The sequence below is a fragment of the Pseudopodoces humilis genome, chromosome 4, assembly GCF_049639895.1.
Source record: "Pseudopodoces humilis isolate 2021_Gansu_Grassland_sample_001 chromosome 4, ASM4963989v1, whole genome shotgun sequence".
NCBI lineage: Eukaryota > Metazoa > Chordata > Aves > Passeriformes > Paridae > Pseudopodoces > Pseudopodoces humilis.
In genome coordinates, this window is record NC_142203.1 from 38,656,920 (window position 1) to 38,678,441 (window position 21,522).

Below are 21,522 nucleotides of genomic sequence, written 5' to 3' on the forward strand. Positions count from 1 at the left end.
AACACAACTCTCACTCCATTTTAAAAATGGAGTCAAATATGGTTAGCAGCAAGCGATGGCAAAGGAAATCACTTCTGTCCTCGTGACCACTAGTATTCTATGAAGCACTACAGGGAGAAGAGCAAACTGTTTAGCCCTTGTATAACACTTCTTCATGTGGCAGACAGGTAGGAATGAGTTGTCAGCAAAACTGTAGCAGAGTTTCATGGCTTACCATGGCCACTGGTGCTCATGTTCCCGGAGGATTTTTCACCAGATTCCAAGGCTCTCTTGGATGAAGTCTCACTCTCTCACCCACAAAGAGGTATAGAACTGGGAAATGCTGCAGTAGGAACAGGATATTTATAGACAATTCACTATAGTACACACTTCAACGCCTGCTCCTAATCATGAATCCTCTCATTAACACAAAGGTTTCAGTAGATACAAGGGGTGATTCTGTTTCTTAGATCCAAATAAATTCCTGTCAACCACTCAGACATGGAGTGCTGCTTCTGTAAGTTTTCTGCACCACATGAAATCTTTGGTTCCATGGAGATGTTTTGCACCGTGTTTAGGATGATGTGTAAGATCAACAAAAGGTCACATACAGCGGCGCACACATATGAAATTTCACAGCTCCAGCTTTGAGACTAAAGGAGAAGAGACCATACAGAAAACCTGCTTCTCTTTTGCCTTCTGGCACTTGCATTGTCTCTGTATTTCCTGTATGAACGCACAAGAAACCATGTGCTATGTTAATTACACCAATAAAAATGAGAAACTCCTTAGACCAGGGATGACCATTAGCCAGGATTACCTAAGAGATTTCTCAGGTTTATCAAGCTCATATCAAGCTGGGGACAAACTGAAAATGAAGCTTAAAGACTTGTCTATTTTCTGCAGAGTTTTCTTCAGCTCTACATTTCTGCTGGTGTAGTAGGAATCCTTGGTGTGTCATTGGGTCTTGTACTCTTGATGTGACTTTCTGAACTAAAATGTCAGTCTTAGTCAATGAATTAGCCATGTGAATCATATACTGTTGAAGTCTTACAAAAGATAGGCTAATTTCTAGCAGCTGAGCTCTGATGCTTACTAATCTTTGAAAAGCTTTCTATCAACAACTTATTAGCAATACTTTTTAATTAAATCAGTGAATTTTGAGATCACTTGCAAGATTAAGAAACTTTTTTTTTTTCTAAAAAGGCCCAACAGAGTTATTGTGTTAATGCATCTATTAATGATGACTAAATTTTTATTGGAACGCTTATTTTATTGCACTATGATACCAAAGAAAAGCAGATACAAAAATAATGATATTTCATAACAGCTGAATATCATACCTAAAGGTGCAATAGAAGTGTTTTCCAGTGACTTACAGACACATTTAAAGGACAGGCTTCAGGGAAGGATAATGCAGAAAGGGATCTGGGGATTAATCTGGGGATTATAGTGACTTAGAAGTCACCTGAGCACAAGCAAAAAAATGCCACCACGACATTGGAACCAGCTGTGGAGCACCATGGAGAGACTGGTAACACTTGTTAGGGCTTTAGAAAATACACCAGTGGAGAAAGGTAGAATGAATTGCCTGGAGAGTAAAGATTGAAGAAATACATGGATAATCTAACTATCTCCTTTTTATGTAATGAGAAAGGAAATATATTTTATGATCAATGCTAAAATAGAAAAGAAGCAATATGTCTAAACTATGGAAATGGATGTTTTGGGTTAGACATTGAGAAAATGTTAATACCTTTCCAACAGCCAGAACCATACTCCCTACTGTTTGAGCAGAAAAATTATGGAGATTTTAAAGGCCGGACTGGGCAAACATCCTCCAGGAACATCATAGGAACCAACCCTATATTCAGAAAAAGGATGGAGCAAATGATCTAACACTCCTGGTAGTAGGGTTTTCTGGAGAACTTTTTGCCATTTGAACATCTCTTTTAAGAGGGTTTCTTGTATCACTAGCCATCAGCAAGATACGTGTGATACAACTAGCAAAGGACTATCAGACTTGTATCCATGGCTGTGCTTCCTCTCCATAACAAATTAAAACAAAATAGTCAGTGTCTCCCTTCTCTTTCTGCTTCAGAGGTGAACGTGCTTAAGGCTGAAAATCATGCGATTTTTAAAGTGCTGGGTGATGAGGACATGACGCTCATTTTCATGATAGTGAGGGTCTGGACTGGAGTAATAAGGGACTCCTTTTATACCAAACAAACAAACAAACAAACAAATCTCAGAAACTTCTTTCACTTTGAATCAGATCTGCAGATGCTTTGTACAAGATTCAGCTGTCCAGGCATGAGGCTCTCTGGCCTGGCCAAGACTATGAGACAGTTCTCTTAATCTTAGCTAGCTGTTTGCATAATTGTGTCGCAAACAGAGGTGCAACACATGGTAATTGACAAGATGGCCTTGTCAATGTTCAGAACGGTTTTCTTGGCAGAGCCACCCGTAGTTACAGCCAAAACAGCTTTAGCTGAAGATCTTCAACAGTGGCTTCAGAAGGAAAATACAGAATTGGACTGAAATATGGTCTGCATCCAGATAGGAGCAGAGGGGAATAAAAAAGCATAAAACTGAAGCTCTGAAGCATAGTGCTGCTTAGAGGGAGGACGTCTGGTCTTCAGCACCAAAGTCAGCTTGGGCTTAGTTTTCTCAGTTTCCCTTCCTTCCCCTTCCCTCCCATGTTTTTCATGTAGGTTTTTAAAATCCTGTAAAATGTCTTTTCCCGTGCTCTTCCAAGTTTTTGTCATTGACACATGCCCCTGTCATGTAAAAGTAAGTTCTGTAGGGGAAAAAAAAGTCCTTCTTTACTCATTATTTTGATACTTAGCCTGGTTTTATGCAGATTATGTATATGGAGTATGGGCTGCTCAATGCAATCGGATTGTAAGAGGTTTCAAAACAGTTTTTCTTATACAATGTTTTTCTATTGTTCATAATGAACACGTGACTGTAACATACACACTATTTTCTAATACTGGAGTTCTCTAATAACAGAGTGATATAAAATATGGCTAAGGACTATTCAAAAAAGTCATGTGAATCACTGAACTCAATCATGAAGCACATTTTCAAAACATAACACAGAGTTATCTGGGCAGCTTAGACACAGGACTGCAGCGATATGGAATATATTTAATTCTCCAAATATGTTCTAGAGATTCCAAATCTAACAGTAAATCAAATGTGGCTGACTAGAGGAAAAGGGTAATCCATAAACAATGAGTGATAAGTCTTCCAAGACAGGTCATTTATTCCTTACAACGTGCCCTTTGGGAGCAACATTTGACAACACTTGTCTCAGATCCTATAACATTATCAACCTCCATAAGCTCCAAAAAAAAGTAGTGGTAAATTTTTGCTTGTATATGCTGCTTGTAACTATTGAACAAAATGTTGCTTTTAAAAATAAAACCACAGCGGTCTTCTCCAGTAACATTCAGGAATTATTCACTGGTGGTAACTTTTTGCATGGCACTGCTTTACCTGAAAGATGCCTTCTAGTGGATTGTACAAAAAACGAGGAGGACAGGCAAAAAGCTTTTAGAAACAAACATTCTAAATTAGGTGCAGTGTGGTGTGCTCAGCAGCCAGAAGGAAACTCTTTTCTCTCTGAACCCATCCAACTATGTATTTCTCTTGACAAGGAAATTGCATTCCAGCAACCTGGTACCTTTCACACTCTTTCTCCCCATGACACACGAGGTGGGAGCAGGGAGAGGAGGCAGGGGCTGAAGGGGACCCGCACGCTCTGGTGTGCTGCTGGGGGGAGCAGTGGAGCGGGGTCAGCGGTGCGGGGCTCTCCCGTCCTTCCTCCCTCGGCTTTTTTCCCCAAAAGTTTATTGGAAAGGGGCAACGCTCAGGGGTCCGTCACGTGACCCTGACAGGTCCTGCCTACTGACAGCCAGACCACCCACATAGAGGACGATGGAGCTGCTTAATAGAAACAGGCATGTAATTGTGAGGCTTTCCAGCACTCGGCAGAATGTCTGCAGCCTAGGAGGGTTGGTTTTTCACATTTTCAGTTCCTTTGTCGGAAGTGGCGGAAGGAAGTGGCGGAAGGAAGTGGTGGAAGGAAGGAAGGAAGTGGCGGAAGGAAGGAAGGAAGTGGCGGAAGGAAGTGGCGGAAGGAAGTGGCGGAAGGAAGTGGCGGAAGGAAGGAAGTGGCGGAAGGAAGGAAGTGGCGGAAGGAAGTGGCGGAAGGAAGGAAGTGGCGGAAGGAAGGAAGTGGCGGAAGGAAGTGGCGGAAGGAAGTGGCGGAAGGAAGGAAGGAAGGAAGGAAGTGGCGGAAGGAAGTGGCGGAAGGAAGTGGCGGAAGGAAGTGGCGGAAGGAAGGAAGTGGCGGAAGGAAGTGGCGGAAGGAAGTGGTGGAAGGAAGGAAGGAAGTGGCGGAAGGAAGGAAGGAAGTGGCGGAAGGAAGTGGCGGAAGGAAGTGGCGGAAGGAAGTGGCGGAAGGAAGTGGCGGAAGGAAGTGGCGGAAGGAAGGAAGTGGCGGAAGGAAGGAAGTGGCGGAAGGAAGTGGCGGAAGGAAGGAAGTGGCGGAAGGAAGGAAGTGGCGGAAGGAAGGAAGTGGCGGAAGGAAGTGGCGGAAGGAAGTGGCGGAAGGAAGTGGCGGAAGGAAGTGGCGGAAGGAAGGAAGTGGCGGAAGGAAGTGGCGGAAGGAAGTGGCGGAAGGAAGTGGCGGAAGGAAGTGGCGGAAGGAAGTGGCGGAAGGAAGGAAGGAAGGAAGGAAGGAAGGAAGGAAGGAAGGAAGGAAGGAAGGAAGGAAGGAAGGAAGGAAGGAAGGAAGGAAGGAAGGAAGGAAGGAAGGAAGGAAGGAAGGAAGGAAGGAAGGAAGGAAGGAAGGAAGGAAGGAAGGAAGGAAGGAAGGAAGGAAGGAAGGAAGGAAGGAAGGAAGGAAGGAAGGAAGGAAGGAAGGAAGGAAGGAAGGAAGGAAGGAAGTGGCGGAAGGAAGGAAGTGGCGGAAGGAAGGAAGTGGCGGAAGGAAGGAAGGAAATAAAAGAAAATAACAGCACTGATGTTCCATTTAAGCCACCAGTACCCGTGAATAAGGGCGCACCCAGACCTGCATCACGGCTGTCCCCGAGCGGCTCCTGCAAGGGCAGTGATGGTAGGTCCCTCCCTTTCGGCGGGGCGGCAGCGGGCCGGGACAGCGGGACCTGACGGACAGGGCCCGGGCCCGGGGGGGTTTGGAGGGGCTACAGGACCTTCGCCGGGGCCCGAAGTTGACGGAGGGGGCGGAGGTAGCCTCCCTCTCGCTGTCGGGGCCGAAGCTACCGACCGGGCACCGGCAGCGGCCCGGGCGGGGGCGGCAGCGCGGGACACGGCGGGCGGGGTGTGGCGGGGCACGGCGTGGAGCACGGCCTCCCTGGGGCCCAGGTGCTGCTCCCCCTCGCCCGGCTTGGCGGTGAGATGGCTCTGAGTTGCGGTAGGGATGCACGGAGGGTACACGCCGCTGGGGAGGTGGCTCCTGAAGTGACTGCAGTGCTGCAGAGGATGGCAAAAGAGTCCCTGGTCTCTGCATTTCGCACCTGTTTGAACTCTGGTCCGAAAAAGCTGCCTGCCCTGTGGGAAGCAGAAACTTCTCTGGGACTAGGCTCTACAGGACGGGGGTCGCCTTAGGTTGAAGTCAATATCGGCTTCAGCCTCCGGTTTACAGGGTTGGACTCCTCGTGTGGTTGGTGCCGGGAACAATTAGGACCGGTACAGAGCTGCTGTCATCAGTCCCGTGCGTGCTGTCTTGCTGCTTCCAGGGACTGGAGACTGGGGGCATGTTCTTGACAGATCTCACCCTCTGCGCTGCCTTAGCCCCATTACGGGAGGTAGACCTGGGGGAGGTAAAAGCGCGGAGGGGAGTGGGGAGACATCTGATATCGTCGGATGATTTTAGAAGAAGTGTTGGAGCCCAGGTGGGTATTTCACAGCTCTTAACCAGACAACTTTTACCAGCTGTGGTTAAAGAGTCTCACCTTGTTTTGGCACCAGTCCCGTAGGTCCGTCTAGTTTCTGGTTATGGCTACTAGGGACATTGTGAGTCTGAATTACGACATTGTATCTCGACAGCAGGTAGTGTTGTTTAGAAGTATTAGGGCAGAGGAGGGAGGGGGAGGAGGAGGAATCTTTTTAAATCTATTTGATTTCAAAAGCCTGTAGATATAAAACTGGCAGCCCACTCTGAATTAAAAAGTCTTAGCCTTCTCTGTTTATGTCCTTATTTTGCACACACACGCACACACTCACACACACACCTTTTATTTTGTTCTGCCTTTGCCACAGTGTATAAAGCCCTATTGAGACATGTAGGCGTGATGTGTAAACCGGATTAGCAGTATGAAAGAAAGACATACAATGAGCCTGAATTGTTTTACTTCCTTTTCATTTCTCACGCCTATATTTCTAATAAATTTGTTGCTCCAGCAGTGGGTCAAAGAGATTGTGTCGCTCAACTTTTTTATCTGCAAGGCCCGATGGCAGAGATCATGGAAGTGAATGCCCTGCCTTCTGGCACATGCAAAACTTGAGCTGTATCTTTACACAGACCCGGTGTTATCTAGGCTGGATAAAAAAGGTTCAGTGTAACTTTCCTCTCTCAATGCGCATTAATGTCCTGCAAGTGGCAGGGCATTTTGCCAGGAAAAGAATCTGATTTGAAGACTACTTGGGTTTCTAGAGGTAAAGACCCTCGTGGAAAATGACAAGGTCTGCTAGGGCTGGAATGTTCTCGTGGTTTTGGACGGAACGGGCTGTTGCTCCATCCACTGTCTTCCGCAGCTTCCCGCGCGCTCTTGTCCTCCTTTGGCGTCCGCCGCTGCGCGGGAGGAGCCCAGAAGCTTCGGAGACTCCTCTGGAGGCACATTTCCCCGCAGCCCTCCGCAGAAGAAAATGCCAGCGCTCCTGGGTTGGTGCTGTAGACCCCTCATTTGCTCCTTTGTGGCGTGCAGAGCAGCTTTCCATTAAAGGAGATCAGGGGTAATTAGCCGCATTATTTTGACAAGTTGGCTCGAGCAGTTCCCTTTCTTCCAGGGCTGAGGAGGGGGAGAGGCCGCCCGCCTCCTTCCCCAGGCGCGGGCACTGGGCGGCGGCGCTGCCCTGCGGGGCGGCTCCCGCTGCGCGCCGCCGCCCCCCGACGGCAGCCCCCGCCGGCCCGGTGGCCAACACGGCACTGCGAGCGGAAAAGGAGAGGGAGGCTCAGGCTGCCCTGCAAAACCCAGTGACTGTGGTCTTATGTCAACGCCAGAATCAGGTGTGCGGGCGGAAGCACAGGGCCGAAGCAGACCTGTGCATTTGTGCGATGCAAACGTGTGAGAGACAAAAATTTGAGGGAATAGAAAAAAATCTGATTATTTTCCCACAAGTCGGTCTTCTCCCATGATCAGCTCTCTTGAAAACCATACAAAAGGAACCGAAAGTGCCTGCTTTTCATTTCTGTCTTTTCTTTATTAGGGTAATCAGATGCTCCAGCAGTGCAAATGCTTTTGATAGGTGTCTGCAGGTGAAGAGCAACCTGGGAAAAAAAAAAAAAAAAGGTGTTAAAGTAAAATCACTGTAAATATCTGTTACCCGTTCTTAACCTCTGTTGGATTGATCCCTTACCTGGTTGGAGGAAGTGTGAAGCTCTGCAGTATCGGGGGTTATGAACACAAAGAGAATGTAAGTAAGAGGCAGAGCATTACAAAATTAAGCCACTACAGCTAAAGTCAAGGCTGAAATTCCTGTACACCAGCCTGGGCTGTCTAGGCATTGAAAGGAAACAGGTACGAATGGTAGTAGACTGTAGCCTGTGTACGTAAGGAGACAACTTCCCAGGCCTTCACCATAAAGCACATCCTAGATTATAAGAAATCTGGGACATCCCTTAAAGTTGCTGAAGACGGAAATAGCCCTTGGCGTGGAGGAGCAGTTGCACACTCAGAGCATGTATATCACAGTCAGCAGTGCTTACAAATATAAGTAAGGGCAGATTGATTAGGAACAACATTATTACCAGGCATGTAGCAAGCAGGCATCAGCTATGAGGCAGATTGGGGGTAGCCACTGCTCTGACCACCCAAGTGGAGACTTTTACACTGACATTTCTTCCTTGAGGTGAAAAAAACCCCAACATACATACACACACCCATCCCAGAAACAAGACCAATTAGATCTCTGCAGTAATTAATCTCTTGTGTATGCTTGGAAAAAAAAAAAAAAAAATCCTTTCAGACCACAGGGAGAGAGGGGAGATTAAGACAATGCTTGTTAAATTTGCATCTTCAGATAGAGTTTTGGAACCAGCAGTGAGAATGGGGTTTAGGCTACTGTGTGAAGGCTAGCAGGCAGGAGGCACATAGGACAGTGCTGGGGATTCCAGGTGCTTGAAGGGACACTCTTCCCTGGTTTTGGAGCCTACTAAGAGGCTGAACCAAAATGCTTCTGTGCCTGTCCCTTCTCCATTCCCCTGCCCTGCTACACGATGAGACTGAACACTTGCAGAAGTAGTGTCACATCGCTTTCTAGCTAGATGGATGGTCACTTTCCCAAGTGGAAACTTGAATTGGAGGTGGCCGACTACATCCCAGGTGCAGGTTTCAGCCTCAAACAGAAAACAGCCTCCAGCTGCAACCGCTTCAGGTTTCTTTTCTCCCATACCTATGCACCTACGTGTGCCTGCACGACAGCTTGCTTCTCCTAGCAGCTTTCCTGGAGACAGTCCTGTGCAGAGCACAGGGCAGGGCCTTCAAGGAGACAAGTTTCCAGGGTGAGAAAAAACTGAGTTGGGATGAAATCAAAGAAATAAAAGACCCCACAGCCGGCGGGTATGGCCCTTGAAAGGCCCTGACCGTTGGTGCCTTTAGGCTGTCTGACGGAGAGAGCGGTGCAGTGCCGTGAGGTGCGGTGCGGTGCGCAGCTCGCTCCCGCCGGCGGCCCAGACTCCCGGGACGCTGCCAGCCCGCCGGCGCCGGGACGGCCCCGCTAAGGGAGGTCGCCAGCCCGCCGAGGGGAGGAGGACGCTTGTAGTGACCAGGGTCTCAGGGCTTTTTGCTCAGGACCACTGCCCCAGGTACACGCACGGCTGGGCTGAAAGGAGAGTTGCGCAGTGCTGGCAGGTTTGTCGAGCCGGGCACCACACCGAACGGGCTGCACGGGGTGCTCTTCTCACCTCGGGTCACCATGCCCCTCTCTTCTTCGCTGCATTTATCCCACGCCCCATCCCGCTCCCAAACACTACAGCCGTGCTCCTCCGCAGGCGTGCAGAAGCCGTCCCGCAGGAGGGCAGCCGCCCAGAGCGCCTCCCCGGCCTGGGCCGGGGGCGGAGGGGCGGGCTGTCCGCTGCCCCCCGCGCCGCTGCGCACGGGTGTCCGCCGCGGCCCGCAGCTGCCCCCACGGGGAGCCGCGCTGCGGACCGGGGCCGAGCCCGGGGCTGGAGGGACGCGCGCAGCTCTAGAGGCAGCAATTAATGGCTGATTCTCAATGAAGAGAGACGCGGAGAAGCGGTGCCAAAAAAGTAAACAATCGCGTGTAGTTCAAGAAATGTTTAGCGCGGCCAGGCAGGCTGCGTTTCATGGACTTTTACACTAAAAAACATTAGAACTGGCTTTCCTCAGGTTTCAGTTAAAGAATGAGCCCTAAGCTGAAACAGCTAGCTTCCGCGAGGCTTTAAATCCCTTAAGTGTTAAATTTTCATTGTGTTTTTCTAACTGGACGGAGTGGTTTTCTTGCAAGGAACTATGTCTCCTCTTTAGTTAAAAAGAGAGAGAGAGAAAAATCTGGCACTTTCTACCGCAGTATCCACCACCCTGTCATTATTCCTGCAAGCCTGGGAATTCAGCTCGGACCTCCCAGTATCTGTTGCAGCTCGAGGCCAAGGTGCCTCTAAAAGGATTTTCTTTTAAGGCCTTTAGAAATCGTTTAATGCTGCTTTTTCTTAATTTCCCTCTATTTTTCTTGAAAGGGAAAAATGTATTTCTGTATGTCCCTGGCGAGAAAGTTCCGCGCGTGTATTTGCAAGTATCCCGGACGGAGGTCGGGGGAGGGGGGTGGGGGGGGGTGGGGGTAACGCTCTTGAAAAGAAAACGAAGAAGAAAGGGGGAGAAGGCATTCCTTAATGGAAGTATTGTATGCAAAGACGGCTGTGTCTTTTTAAGGCTACCCCTAAAAGTGCCGATGCACACAAAAAGGTTGCCTCTCTGGGTGGTCTCTACTTTGGTGAGCTGTTGCTAGGCAGCTAATAATAGACATGTTTGCCAAGTAATTTCTACCCTCCTCCATCTCGTAGAAACCCAAGCCATCTGACAGCCCCGGGGGCGGGCTCTCAACCCCTTCTTTTTTTTTTCCTCCCTCTCTCGCTCTCTCTCCACTCATACTCCCCCCACCCCCCCCACCCCTCCTCCTCTTTATCCAAATGGAGAGAGTCCTTTTTTTCTTCTTCATCTCATCTCTGGAGCCGAGGGGCTGCAGCTCGGTGCTGCCGCGCACACACCGGGGGAGAGCGCCAGGCAGCCGCCCGCCCGCCGCCGCGGCGGGGCCAACCGCGGAACCCCGCCGGCCCCGCGGCCCGCGGGAAGCACCCCGGCGCTGAGACAGTATGGTGCACCGCGGCGAGGCAGCCCAGCAGAAGCAGGACCAGCCGCGGCCCGCCGCGCCGCGGCCCCGCCGCCGTCGCTGAGCGCCGCCGCGGACAGCGGCTCCCCGGAGGCAGCGGCGGCCGGCCGGAGTAGGCGATTTCAACGGGAGCGGAGGATAGCGCGGCGGCGGCCGGGGGATCCCGGGGGTCGCGCCCGCCCTCGCCGGGCGCGGGGAGCGGCCGCCTGCAGCTCGGGGTCCGCGCGTGATGTGGCAATGGGAGGCGCAGGGTGAGACTCGTCAGGAGCGGCCGCTGCGGCAGCCACCGCCCCGCGCCCCGCGTGAGGCGGCCGCGCCGCAGCAGCCCCAGCAGCAGCCCCGCCGGCGGCGGCGGCAGCCGCGGCGGCAGCAGCCCCCGCAGCAGCAGCATCAGCCCGCGGCCCGCAGCGCCGCCAGCCCCCCGCGGCCCCGCCGCGCCCCCGGGGCCCCGGGCCCCGCCGCGGCAGCGCCAGCGGCAGCTCTCCCGTCCCGCCGGCGGCGGCAACATGGCCTCGGCCGGTAACGCGTCGGGGCCGGGGACCAGCAGCAGCGCGGGCGGCGGAGGGCACCCCGGCCGGGGGGCGAGAATCGGCGGCGGGAGGCGGCGAAGGACTGGAGGGAACCAGCGCGCCGCGGCGCCCGACCGGGAGTATCTGCAGCGGCCAAGCTACTGCGATGCGGCTTTCGCCTTGGAGCAGATTTCAAAGGTGCATTCAATCTCTCACTCTTTTTTCCAGAGATACACGCTAGTGGTAGTGCTGCTTTTTCCGCGGGGGAGGAGGAGGGAGGTGGGGAGGTGGTGTGTTTTCTCGCGGGGGTGGAAGGAGGAGATGGAAACGAAACGGCCACCAATAAAATGCTGGGAAAAAGAGAGGGACGTCTGTGACTCTTCAGTGCGGGAGAGAGTGCCCTCCTTCCCTTCCTGCTCGCCTGTGCCTGCCCTGGTGCGTGCCTGTGCTGCGGAGCACTTCTCCTCCTAAACTTCCCGAAATAGCCTCAGCTCGGTCCCGGCCTGCCCATGGCTAGCCCCAAGCCCGCTCTCCCCCTCTCCCTCTCTGCTTCCTTTCTGCTTCTCCATCCCCTCGTAGCGCCCTGCGACCTCGGCAACACCCGCTCCCGGCCGGAACAGGGGAGAAACCGGCCGGCCGGTTTCTTGGCAGAAGTTGGGCTTTTGTGAAGTTTTCCGCCGAGCGCCGAGACGGCGACTGCCCTCGGAGAACGGGGTCCCCCAGTAAAGAAGGCAGCGGTTTTCTCCCTTGCCCGGCGGTCGTAGGGGGAGCGAGGGCCGTAAACAAATTGGCACCTTAACCCTGCCGCGCCGGTCCAAGCGGAGGACTGGAGGTGCCGGCGCGGGCGGGGCGGGGGGATGGCCCCGGCCGCCAATCTCCGCCGGCCAAAAAATGTTCAAAGTAAACAATCCCCAAAAGCTGCCTTGCTGCAGGGATGGTTTCACTTCAGGGAGCAGATTTCTAGGCTTTGTAAGAAGAGGGAAAGGAGGAGGAAAAAAAAAAAATCCATGTGGCTGCCCTCTTCCGTTCACAAATATTGTCGTAACTTACAGATGGCTGCTCTACTTCCTAATTCAGATCACACAGCGTCTCCAAACTCTATGGAAATGAATTACTGCAGATCTTACAGCGCTGCTCACCACGTGGGTCTTGCCTCAGCCCCTGCTAGGATCTGGGAGTGGGGGAAACGGCCACTGCTACCCACTATCTGTCACACAATCCCCCCGCCTCTCCTCCCCAGCCATTCTGGGGTTCCAAGTAGAACAGGAAAAGGGACTTTTCTTTCTTGTGGCTGTTGAGGCTCATCGGAAGTGGTTCCTTCTTCCCTGGGGCCATAAGTTTCCCCAGCGCGAATGCTTTGCAGCCCGAGCTGGTGTCGGTGCCTCGGGCTAGACAAGAGTATGGTGATGGGCAGCACCGGCGAGGGCCCGGGGACCGACGCGGTGTTGTCACCCCCAAACCCGCGTGTTGGTCTGGGGAAAGAACGGCTACCAGCAGGTACACCTTGTCCCCGTGTGCGTGCTGGAGGGTGGCTGCTCGGCAGGGCCGCGGGGCAAAGGGCCCTGCTGGAAGGATGCCTGTTTGAGCTGCTCACGGCGCTCCATCCTTCGTCCGGGGACTGCGCCCCGAGGGACACCAGCTGTCCCGCTCGTGGGAGGGCTGAGGGGCTCTCCCCACTTCTGCCGGCTGCCGCAGCCCCCAACTACTGACCTCTTCTTGCTTTTCAGGGGAAGGCGACGGGACGGAAAGCGCCGCTGTGGCTGCGAGCAAAGTTTCAGAGACTGTTATTTAAACTGGGCTGTTACATTCAGAAAAACTGTGGAAAGTTTTTGGTTGTTGGCCTTCTCATATTTGGGGCTTTCGCTGTAGGATTAAGGGCAGCAATTCTTGAAACCAACGTGGAGGAGCTGTGGGTGGAAGGTAAGTCCGGGGGGTGCCCCTGCTTTCTATTGCCAGCCGGGTAGGGCGGCTCGGCATGCCCAGGAGGAGCGCCCGCCGGCGGGGAAGGCGGGCCCTGCGCTGGGGCGCGCGGCCCAGGGCGGCGCGTACCACTTCTCCGCCCGCGGGGGGTCGCGGCTGCCAGGCCGTGCATTCGGCGGAGGGCCACCGGGACAGTCCGTCTCTAGCCGCCCGTGCCCTCGCCTCTGAGCCGCGTCGAAGTGCGGGCGAACTGCGGGCGACGGGTTTCCGCGTCCCCGCCGGCGGTGGGAAGTGGCCGTGCTGCCGGCAGGCGTCCCCTCCGCCATTTTGGGAGTGCGCGCGGCCGCGGCGGGGGAGGGGCGGGCGGCGCGGCGGGGCGGGAGCCTGTGTGTGGTCCTGGGCTTGGACAGCTTTCAGCTGGGGGGGTGCGGGCTTAGGCGCTGGAGAAAAGGAAAATAGGAAAGAGGAGAGAGCGCAAGGGGGAAAAAAACAACCCCACAACCAAAACCAAACCCCCTCCGAAAAAAAAAAATAACAAAAAGAAGCCCCCACAAAAGACGCAAAAAACCACGACGGAAAGGCAGCCGAGGCGAAGCGGAGCCCGGAGCGGGGTAGCCAGCCGGGCGGGGCACCCGCGCTGAGAGGCATGGCTCCAGGCTGCCGCGGGTTTGGGGTTTAGGTGTAATTCCTGCTGGAGTGTTTTTTGGTTGGTTTTTTTTTTTCTTCCCTGTTTTTTTTTTGTTTGTTTTTTTGGGTTTTTTTTTTCTTTTTCTCGCTTTTTTTTTTCCCCTGTTATTTTTTTTTTCTAGGGGTTAAGTACTATTTATTAAAGATCACATTCCCCCGTTAGCTGCTGGGTCGATGTGGAAACAGAGTTCCGTGACTGCAGCAGTTACTACTCTAGGTTTATGTCAAAGTAGCTTGCAGCAGAATTTGGCTTATAAAAGTTAATATGGGAGGCTGCATAAATAATCATTACTAAATAGCTCTCTGTCCGTGTATGTGTGGAAAAGCTAGTGCTGAGTGCAAACAAAGTCGGTGCCTGTTCTGAAGGTGGTCTGTCCTGCCCGAGGTGAATTAGAGCGTATAGGGTAGGAGTCCGTCTTTTGCAGATGACGGCCGTATTGGGGTCACAATGGGATTCGTGGGTCATTTAGTAAGTGATGTTTTTTTTCTGGAAAATAATGGCTTCTTTTTGGTCCGTGTAGTGTAGTCCAAGGAGCCCAAACTACAATGAGATCTGCTGCCAACAGTTCTGCCTGAGAAACAGAACAAGGCACTACTGGGTCCCATCTGTAGGCAGAGATGTGCAGTCAGAGTTTGCACTAGTCACTAGCTACAGTACCTTAAATACTAATGAAAATGACTGTGAATCTTGTTTTTCTTCACTGTTAATTTTTTTCCAAATTCACTGTGAGGTTTTTGTGGAGAAGTTTTTTATCAATTTTTGCTCTTAGGTATTTTGTTTCTGCTTTTCTGTGTTAGGCAAATTAATATGTGGTTGCAGCTCCATCCCCGTGCTCTGCTGACATTTATTATCCTGATGTTACTGGTGGTCATGTGCTTGGGATGGTGATCCTATTCAGTTAAGGACACCTGCTTTTTGTAGCCTTGTAATACCAAGATGATACTTGCTGATGATGCCTTAGTGATTGGCCTGGCAGTAAAGATGCAGTTCTCAAGGAAAATAAATAGGATTTGCAAAAGAGTTGCTTGGTTCAGTTGCTGCGCTGGCCTCTTCTCCTGTCATTATTGTTATGGGGAAGGGGTGGGAAGAAGTCCCTAGTACAGAATCTAGTGGAAATTGGTCTCTGAGGTTTTTATAGCCAAGATAAATTCATAATACAGCTAGTTTGACAGAGTTAACCTATGTAATTTCATATCCATTTAGTTTCATTTTTTCATTACAAAGAAGTTAAAATTCTGCATTTAGAAAGAAACCCTTGCACTTCAAAACTAGCCAGCAAAGGCTAGCAGATTAAGGTGAAATAAAATATTCTGGATTTAATTTAAATTAATTTCTGGTTTTCCTATTCTAGCACAATATGACCATTCACATAAAAGAGCTTGCTAAAATGTGCTTTCTTGATAGAAACTCTGCAAATGTCCTGCTCATAAACCAGGGTGTTACACAATTAAACCTAACAGATAGCAGTGCCATATTTTTGTTGCTAAACTACAAACAAGAGTACAGATTGAGAGTTTGAGACAGAACACATACAGGAAGAGACAGCATATAAAATGCCATTCTTCCTATGCAGAAGTGCAAAGCAGCACCAAACTTGTTCTTCTGCACTTACATGCGACTGGTCCTAACAGCTTTAAAGTACACTCCATGGAGGTTGGTACATTAAGGAACTCTTTAGCTCAAAGTTTCTTAGAGCAGAAGCTGAATTGTTCTGTTTGTTAAAGCTGTCTCACTTTCTTTTACCTTTAATTTACTAAGAGTTTGGATGAACTAGGCAGTTCTGGCCAAATATAGAATCATAGGATTGTTTAAGTTGAAAAAAATTTGTAATATCATCAAATCTAAGTGCTAACCCAGCACCACTGTGTTCACCACTGAACCATGTCCTTAAATGTCACATCTAAACACCTTTCAAATACCTCAAGGGATGGTAATTCAGGGGCAGCCTGTTCCAGTGCTTAACAGTCCTTTCTGTGGAGAAATTTTTTTACTATCCAGTCTAAACCTCCATTACCGCTCATTGTGTCACTTGTTGCCTACATCCTTTATTCAGGTAGCTGTACAGAGAGATGAGGCCATCCCAAGGGTGCTCTTCTCCAGGCTAAATTACCCCAGCTCCTCAGCTACTCCTCATAGGGCTCATGCTCCATTGCTCTTCTCTGGACTTGCTCCAGTACCTCAGTGTCTTTCTTGTAGCGAGGGGCCCAAACCTGAACACAGAATTCAAGGTGTGGCCTTACCAGTGCCGAGTACAGGGGGACAGTCACTGCCTCCCAATCCTGCTGGCCATACTGTTGCTGATACAGGCAATGATGCCATTGGCCTTCTTGGTCACCTGGGCACAGAAGGCTCATGCTCAGCACCCCCAGGTCTTTTTCTTGGGGTAGCTTTCCAGCCACTCTTCCCCCCCCAGTCTGTAGTCCTGCATGGAGTTGTTGTGACCCAAGGCCAGGACACTTTATGGTGAAAATGGTATGAACCTCATAACTTTGGCATTGACCCATTGATTCAGCCTGTCCAGATCCCTCTGCAGAGCTTTCCTGTCCTCCTGCAGATTGACGCTCCCACCCAGCTTGGTGATATCTGGGAACTGACTGAGGGGGCACTTGAACCCCTCATCCAAATAATAGAAATATTAAACAGGACTTGTCCCATCACTGATCCCTGGGGAGCCCCTCCACTGCCTGGCCACCAACTGGATGTAACTCACTCTGGGCCTGGCCATCCAGCTTGTTCTTAACACAGCAAACAGTGCACCTGTCCAAACCATGAGCAGCCAGTATCTCCAGGACAATGCTGTAGGAAACAGTGTTAAAGGCATTACTAAAGTTTAGGTAGACAATATCCATAGCCTTTCCCTCATCCACTAAGTTGCAGAAGAAGATGAGGTTGGTTAAGCAGCACCTGTCTTTCACAACCCCATTCCGACTAGGCCTGATTCCTGGACTGTCTTGTATGTGCTGTGTAGATTGACATACGTCAAGTAACAGTTTTGATCTGCTACTGAAACTTTTTTACAATTATTACTGCTGAAGAAATTGGCAGTATTTACTTAAAAAGACAAATTTGATATGGTGTGTTTCTGAATACCATGGAACATAAAACAACACTAAAGTTTGCTGGAAGTAAATGGTTGCTTTAAAGCCATAACAGAATTAACAAAGAGTGAAGTGAACTTTGAATGAGTTTTAAGATCATGCACATTCCAAGTTAAGTGATTAATAGTCAGAGCCTGCAGATGTTATGGCTGAAATATTTACATAGGTTTAGAAGCTCACCTGGTAGGCAAACTTTCTGAGAGAGATCTTCAAAACATCATTCTTTCAGATTTCCTGTAGTAGTCTTCCTCTTGGAATTTATGCTAACCTTGGCCTTCTCTGAGCCTTCTACCGAAGCGGCTTTCCTCTCAGTTTGTTTCTTGGCACTAAGTGTTATAGAGTAACTTTTTTTGGGGGGGGGATCTTTTAAACATAGTGCTTTTCTGGCTGCTGTTCAGGATACTTCAGTTATTACTCTGTGTCCCACAGTGGCTCCATCTGTGTTGCTGTCTTGTAGACTTACTCTCAGTTATCTTTGCCTGTGAAAAAGATAAACCTGTATCTTCTCAGCACATGAACAGATCTATCATCTTTGTGTGCATAACTTGCTGCTGGAGTGGAGGCTTGTCTGCTGGGGCAGACAAATTCCGGACTGGCATTTTAATGGCAGTTCTGTTACTCAGCTTGAATTGAACTGCTGTATGTGGGTGTCCATGCATCCTGGAGTTGTGGAGACTGTTTAGAATCTTTATACATTGTACACACAGAGACAGAAAAAAGGCTTTGCATTGATTTCCTCAGTGACTGAATTTTGTTGGACACGTGCGCTTTTAGAATCGTCCATTCATAGCTAGAGAGTGCTCTGGGTGGAAATCATGCTCATAACTGGTTATGTTTATTTGCTACCACTCTTAATAGGCAGTCTAAGACCCAGTGTGTCAACAGCAGTCACGCATGTAAATTCACAGCTTCTGCTTCTGAAAGAAGGTAGTTTTGTGGCTTCAGAGAAGGTTCTGTTAAACAAAGCTTGAAATTTGGCTACTGCAATGCCTTAAATGGTGTTAATTGGAGCAGTTTATAACAAGAGAGATGGTCTAGTCTTGTGCTATGATAATCCATTTCATGTTACCATTCTCTTGGTATTTTTTTCTCCTTGCTTTTTTCATTAGTTTTCTTCCTTATGTGGTCAAAGATCATGCTGTTCTTTCCTTCCTTTTTTGCTTTCTTTACTTTTTGCACTAGATGAAGCTCAGTCAAATTATTCCCTCCTTAAGTAGCCCTCTTCATGAAGCTTTGTGAAGCTTTGTGAGCTTGAACTGAACTCTAACATGCAGAGCTCCTTCTTTAAGCCAGTGTGAAGGAAGAGGGTGGATGATACAAATAGGTAGGACATCCTGCAGGGAATGCCTCAGAAGCTGCATAGTTCAGTTCAGGTATGTGGAACAAAGTGAGTGTGTTCTAATTGTAAGTGAATTAGGACTGAGTATGTACAGCAGAAATACTTTGTAAGTTAAGATTTGAGCTATGTGTAGTATTACTTCCTTTTTCTCTTACAGGACAAAATCAGGTTGCTCTATTGTACTTATGGCTGACCCTTCTTAAAATATGTTAATCTACCCATGCAGCTTAAGAATGAGGTGAAAATGAAGAAAGTGTGTGAGTGATGCAGACACTATAATAATGAACCACTATTTCCACAGATTCTCAGTTTTCTTAACCCATCAAGATTAAGTGCAGGAGAGAAAAGTTTTTCTTAAGTTCTGCCTAAAGGCACCAGTTAACTTCACACTAGTATTCTTTGGAGAAGCAAAAAAGTATAGTAACAGAACAGATCTGCAGAAGAAATCTGCGTGAATTTGTTTTTTCAAGGAGACAAATTTATGTGAGTGGGCTGAAGAAACATGTTTGCTTTGAGCACAGTTAGCGGGACTTGACCCAGTCAAGTACAATTCCTTTCTCCCACAAACATAATCATTTGTGGACAGAAGCAGGGAAGTACTGTTTCAGATGTGCTTGCTCCTGCATCACCACATTGGCATGGTATAGATGGCAGAAGTTACTCTGCTCTTCAGACTGTCACAATGGATGTTGGCAGACTCTGTGGCAGTCAAGACATTGTTTCTGATCATATCACCAAATTCATTAGTTTCCTGTGAATCAGGTGACATAAGAGTTTACTTATCCTTGAATGCTGTCTTACACTGTTATGCATTCCTCAGCACATATTGAAAGTTCATTGGAAGGTGTTTATCTGGAAAATTTCCAAGCCACTGTTCTGTCTGACTTCAGTAAGATTATTTATTACATTTCTTTTTTTCCACACGAGAGCTGAAGGATGGTCATCTGAGCAACATGCTTATTTTAATATTTACTAATAAAGCACAAAAGTATTTCATGCTACTGTTTTGAAAAATAACAGCAAATTGTAATATTTCCATTGTATTTGTGGGTAAAAATATCAGGGCAGTGGGTGTTATGTTCCTTTGAATTTGAACTCCTTCTTTTTCTGTGTATTGAAAGTTATTAGGAAAAGATGTTTAAAGGTTTACTTATAGGGATGTTTATTTGATTGTCATCTTTCAAGAGCCTTCTATTAAGTTCAAAATCACTGGAGGCCTCTGTTAAGTTCCATCTTGACAGGCATCCACATAATTGCTTGGACTTGGTGCTCCTTGATGAAAAGCTTGTACATAAAAAAATCCCATCAGCTTCAGTACATAAAATTCCTCTTATCTGTAAGAGTGTTAATGAAGGTATTGCCTGTGACCATTCTTTGGCCATTAAAAAGGTAGAGGGTGAAATCCTGAATTCACTGAACGGTGGCAAAACTCGGGATGAGTTTAGTGTGACCAGGCCTTATCCATGTACAAAGCCAGAGTAGACTAACTTTGCCCATGTGTTAACCTTTTCAGGAACGGGAAAGAGAAGCTCCTTCTCTAGAATTGGCACCCCTCTAAGCTTTAATTGCATTGTTGCATGGTTCTTTCTGCCTTTCAGGCTTCAGAGGCATTTAATTTACTCAAGGCTGGAGAAAATTAATCATCATTGTTATTTCCAAACTTAACAGTGTTGCCAATGCCCTTGCCAGAATGTGCCCTACAGATCATTGTTTGGAAGGGCCTGTTTCTTTCTCTGTTGGAATGTGTATTTAAACTGGGTGGCGCCTTGGCTATGCCATTGTCCTCCTCTTCTGAGTTTTGAGTGTCATCTTGTGCTCTGGGGATTTTGCTGCTTATGAACAGGGTTTGAAGGCATTTCTGTATTTCTGGAGAGCTTGCAGATTTTGGTACAGAAGTCCTGGAGTGAAATAGAATAGTTGAAAGCAACATTGCTTTATGGTTGTTCCCCATGCTGCTGTTGCTGAGCAGGAAGAGGGGAAGCATAGGTAAGCAAAGGCGCTGGCTAACTCAGCTGGTAGGGCTGGCTGCTGCTGAAGTTGTGGTGCTATATGGATGTGGTGGTGAGTGGTTTGGGGCCAACTTACTAACGGCTCTTGTCACCTGCTAAGTGGCCTGGTTTTATGTTTACTTGCTTGTTTTCCTAGAGAACTGGCCTTCCTTTCTCATTATTCATCAGCAGCTAGTGGGTTCAGGAAAGAATGAACTCTAAAAGCTGTGGATGCTCAAGCTTGCTTTCAGTATAGAATGCATTAAGGTAAACCCGAGCTGCTTACCCTGAATCTGTTTGGTTTTTTTTTTTTTGTTTTGTTTTTTTTTTGTTTTTTTGTGGCAAGAGGTGGTCCAAGCCCTGTCATTACATATTTTTGGTGGTTCCCCAGAAAGTCATAATATGATATAGTATATGCATGTAACAGTTTTTGACCACTCAACAGATTTGAAGACTGTTGCATCCAAGTGAATGTTGCACTTACACATAACTGTTAGGAGGCTCCAAAATATGACAGCTTCCAGATGTATGAACCGACTGATCCCTTTGTTTAGATTATGCACCACAGCTGATGCCTAGATTAGTGCTGGCTGGACAAAGCTATGGGAGATTTGTCTGGTTTCCATAATGCCATGTTTATATTTCAGTTGGATTTTTCCTTCAAAATTGACCTCCCTATGACCTATTGGAGCTCTGTCCACTAGGATCCTGGTTTTAATGTGTCTGCAACTACTTTCCTTTTGGTGTCTAATGGAACATGTTCTCATTTTCACACTCCTGGACTATTATGCACAATCTTTTTAACTTAGCTATGAATTACCTGCTTCAACCTATAGGCATTCAGGTAGAACCATGCTTGTGAAGTTCTTTGCCCCACAGCTAGCTTTTTTTCTGCTTGGTTAAAACAGTGTTTTCGTTATAGAGCTTGTCAGGCTGTTACTTGTCAGGTGTTTTCTCCTCTATATGGAATAAAGTCCAGTCCTTTGCACAGTGCTTTGCCTGTCTCCAGATGATGTGTGTATATATGTGGCTCTAGCTGCTCTATTTTGGAGTTCAGCAGGATCTGGAGTGGAGAATTTTATCATGAAGTTCATTCTTCCTTGTATATACTATACAGTTTTATGCATCTTCTCAGCCATCCTTATTTATCTTTAGTATTTGACTTATTTTCCTTCAGTATTTCAGCCTTTGGTTCTTTAAATTTCTCTGATCTCTGTCTTGTAGTATGCAGGAAGTCTTGCCCCAGTTATGTTTGAGTTACTCTTCCTGGGAAAACCCAAAGAAATCAGTAAAACTTCTTAAGGTCTGCACGACAGTTCTTTAATAAGAATGTAGTCACCTATCAGAGTTCAGGAAAATAAAGATGCACAGCATTCCTTAATACTCAAGAAACCATACCATT

General features: G+C 48.4%; 1 protein-coding gene across 3 annotated transcripts in view; it reads left to right on the plus strand.

Moving 5' to 3' along the window:
* Positions 1-11,040: 11,040 nt before the first annotated feature.
* Positions 11,041-21,522, plus strand: part of PTCH1 (patched 1) — a 64,488-nt gene continuing 54,006 nt past the window's right edge. For 2 of the 3 annotated variants that reach the window (XM_005522740.3, XM_014252354.2), the window contains exons 1-2: positions 11,041-11,285; positions 12,815-13,007. In XM_005522740.3, the coding sequence (XP_005522797.2) occupies positions 11,085-11,285; positions 12,815-13,007 (394 nt within the window). In that variant the 5' untranslated portion in view covers positions 11,041-11,084. Of the gene's footprint in view, positions 11,286-11,487; positions 11,523-12,814; positions 13,008-21,522 lie in introns of those variants that run through there. The other variant, XM_088054488.1, reaches the window with a different exon arrangement.